The sequence below is a fragment of the Aplysia californica genome, unplaced genomic scaffold, assembly GCF_000002075.1.
Source record: "Aplysia californica isolate F4 #8 unplaced genomic scaffold, AplCal3.0 scaffold00408, whole genome shotgun sequence".
In the NCBI taxonomy this organism is placed as follows: Eukaryota; Metazoa; Mollusca; class Gastropoda; order Aplysiida; family Aplysiidae; genus Aplysia; species Aplysia californica.
The window spans coordinates 420,926-423,635 of NW_004797678.1; the positions used below are offsets into that span (position 1 = coordinate 420,926).

The following is a 2,710-nucleotide window of genomic DNA, read 5'->3' on the forward strand; positions in this document are numbered from 1 at the left end:
TGACTGATACGCCCTGCTCCTTTTTTCTGCTGTCATTCAACCACATCGTTGATCTTAAGGGTATGTAAGATCGAGGACGTAGCCTTCTCGGATAAGGGCACAAAAATATTGGTGGCTCTGTGTGCAAGTTGCACATGTTAAAGATCCCAAAGTGGTCCTAAAATCGATTAGAGTAGACTTCGGCCGCCAATCGGGCAAAATTCAAAATAATTAATTCCTACCCAAACTGAAAATACAAAATGTGAAAACAACAGGGTCCTGCGCCCTCATATGCATGACCATATGCAGTTGTGAGCGCCGTGAAACTTTTACCAAGGAAGTCCATATTATGCCAGCAGACATGATACTATAGTTTTCTGAAATAATCTCAACTGCCTGGGAAGCATGCAGTGCAAGTTGCCTTAAAACATGAATGCACTGACCACACAGTGACGAGATCTTTAGTTGTCTATAGTACTATGCTTGTTGTTTATGCCCTGTCTTTTCTCATACGTAAAAAAAGGAAACAGTGACTTTGCCAAAAAATGTCCCTAGTTTTAGATAGGTTAATCATGTCTACAATAATATGAGTATTATTATGAACCTAATGCATTCTACACAGGCTCAAATTTAGAAAACAGAAATGAAAGGTTGTCCCTTTCGGTCAAAATGTCTCTGCAACTGGGGGTAGAAGTCAGCGAATTGTTCCTCGCTTCTGGGTGATAGTATATGCACAAACAGAAAAAAGGCAATAACTAATGGATATTTTTCATGCATAAACCAAAATCAGCATGACTGCAGATAGTGAAAATATCTCTCACTCTCATTTTTAAAATGACAACAACAACAACAACAACAACAACAACAACAACAACAACAACAACAACAACAACAACAGCAACAACAAAGCACTCATTAAATTGTGTGACTTATAATTATGGTACATTTCCAGCTTTCCAGCGTAACAGAAACACTGTGTGGGTTTTATCGCTCCTTGGGAGTTCCTTGAACATTCCCAAACAAGATCAAGAACGCTTGATTGGGGTTTCGATTCTGAGCCCAAATTATTTCTGCGCAGGAATGGCGGTGAAAGAAACATGTCATAATAGCGCCAAAATTCACTTCTTGAACAGCACTCCCAATATTTTCCTTAGGGGCATCTCTATCAACAAGGTAAGAAATACAGCAATGAAATATGTAATGAGAAGAATCCCCGAGGTATCTACGAACACACTCCAGTAATCTATGCACTGATTACTTGTCCTGCTGCGTAGGTACCAAAACACAACAAACAAGTGCGTCAGGTAGCCGGCATACGATAGTCTGCCGCCGACGGCCCAGATAGGCAAAGACAGAAAGGAGTTGATTACCCCAGCATTTCCGGTGACACAGATGACTATGACCCAGCATACTCCGAGACTCCACGCTGGACGTGACAGGGAAATGTATGCACTGTTCTCTGCCGGGCTGACAGGTGAGTAGTCAGGATAAAATACGAATGCGTGTTGGATGCTGTAGAAATTGCTAATTTGTATTAGTAGGAAGATGATCCACCCAAAGATCTGCCACCTCCAATTTACGGAGATTTTCATACGGGTTCTGTGAAGCACATAGCCTATTACCATGCCGATCAGATAGGGAGGAGCACGACACCATGGTAAGACGTAGTACTGTTCTCGAACAACCAACTGACTCGCTCTAGGTATCATTTTCACGAGCATATGAGTTATATGTTTCGTATAAGTAAGATAAAGCGTGTAAGAGATGGATGCTAAAGTACACACAGTGAGAAGGAAGATGCCAACAGCAGGTTTTCTGTAGAGGGATAACAGGAAGATAGGGCTAATCATATACAGCTGCATGTCTACAGCTAGATACCACGTGGCCTGGTAGCAGCCTCCCAGGAAGTTGTTCACGTAGAGCAAGTCCCGCCACCATGTATCATGACATTCCATTGCATGCTCGCTCTGGGACGCCCACCAAGGGCCTGATGTCCAGGATGGGTATGTCGTTATGAAGAAGACCGCTAAAATGATCATGAGCGGAGTGAGTCTGAAGTAGCGAAGTGCGTAATACTGGAACCATTTCACTTTGCCGTTCAATTTTTTCATCGAATTAAGCATCGAGTATGTAAGCACCAGGCCACTCATAGTGAAGAAGGTATCACACGAAACAGTGCCGTTGGACACGATCGGTGTCCATAGGGAATCTACTTTGTCTTTAATAAAGTCGGTAACGTTTTCTGCAGTTGCAGCTGTATTCAAAAGGACGTGCTCATAAATAATCCACACCATGGTGATAGTACGGATTCCTTCTAAGCAGTTGAGAAAACCTGCTCCTTGTTGGGGTTTGAGGCAAAACAATTGGCTCCAGTTTGATTTCAAAGAAAAGCTCAAAAGTAACTCTTTTCCAATTCTCAGTTTCTTTTTATTTGAATGATAACGAAGCAGCAACGAGCGCTCGTCTTCGGTCTTTTCCTTGGCGTTGGCAGTATGGTAGGCTGATCCCTCAAGTGAGCTGTTCCCGTTAACAACGCCATTTCTATCATGGTTATCCGCTTGTATGTCACACGCCACAGTCACCGGCGCAGATCTCGCGGATTTTAAGTCTACGAGGGTGGCAGTAAATGCGAGCAGCAGCAGCAATAGGAAAAAAACAATATAGACGATTACGCTAGTTGTGAATGTTGTTTTTTCTTCTTTACACGACGTGTATGTATTCAGCAAAACTT

At 42.7% G+C, this 2,710-nt stretch overlaps 1 protein-coding gene across 1 annotated transcript; it reads right to left on the minus strand.

The window, feature by feature from the left end:
* Positions 1–1,097: 1,097 nt before the first annotated feature.
* LOC101847356 (nose resistant to fluoxetine protein 6-like) lies at positions 1,098–2,273 on the minus strand. Its single transcript, XM_005104196.1, has one exon. It carries the CDS (start codon positions 2,271–2,273, stop codon positions 1,098–1,100), a length of 1,176 nt encoding a protein of 391 aa, XP_005104253.1.
* Positions 2,274–2,710: the final 437 nt, after the last annotated feature.

Bases quoted from the DNA above. Each gene is read 5' to 3' on its own strand.
- LOC101847356 (XM_005104196.1), bottom strand. From the start codon at position 2,273: ATGGTGTGGATTATTTATGAGCACGTCCTTTTGAATACAGCTGCAACT.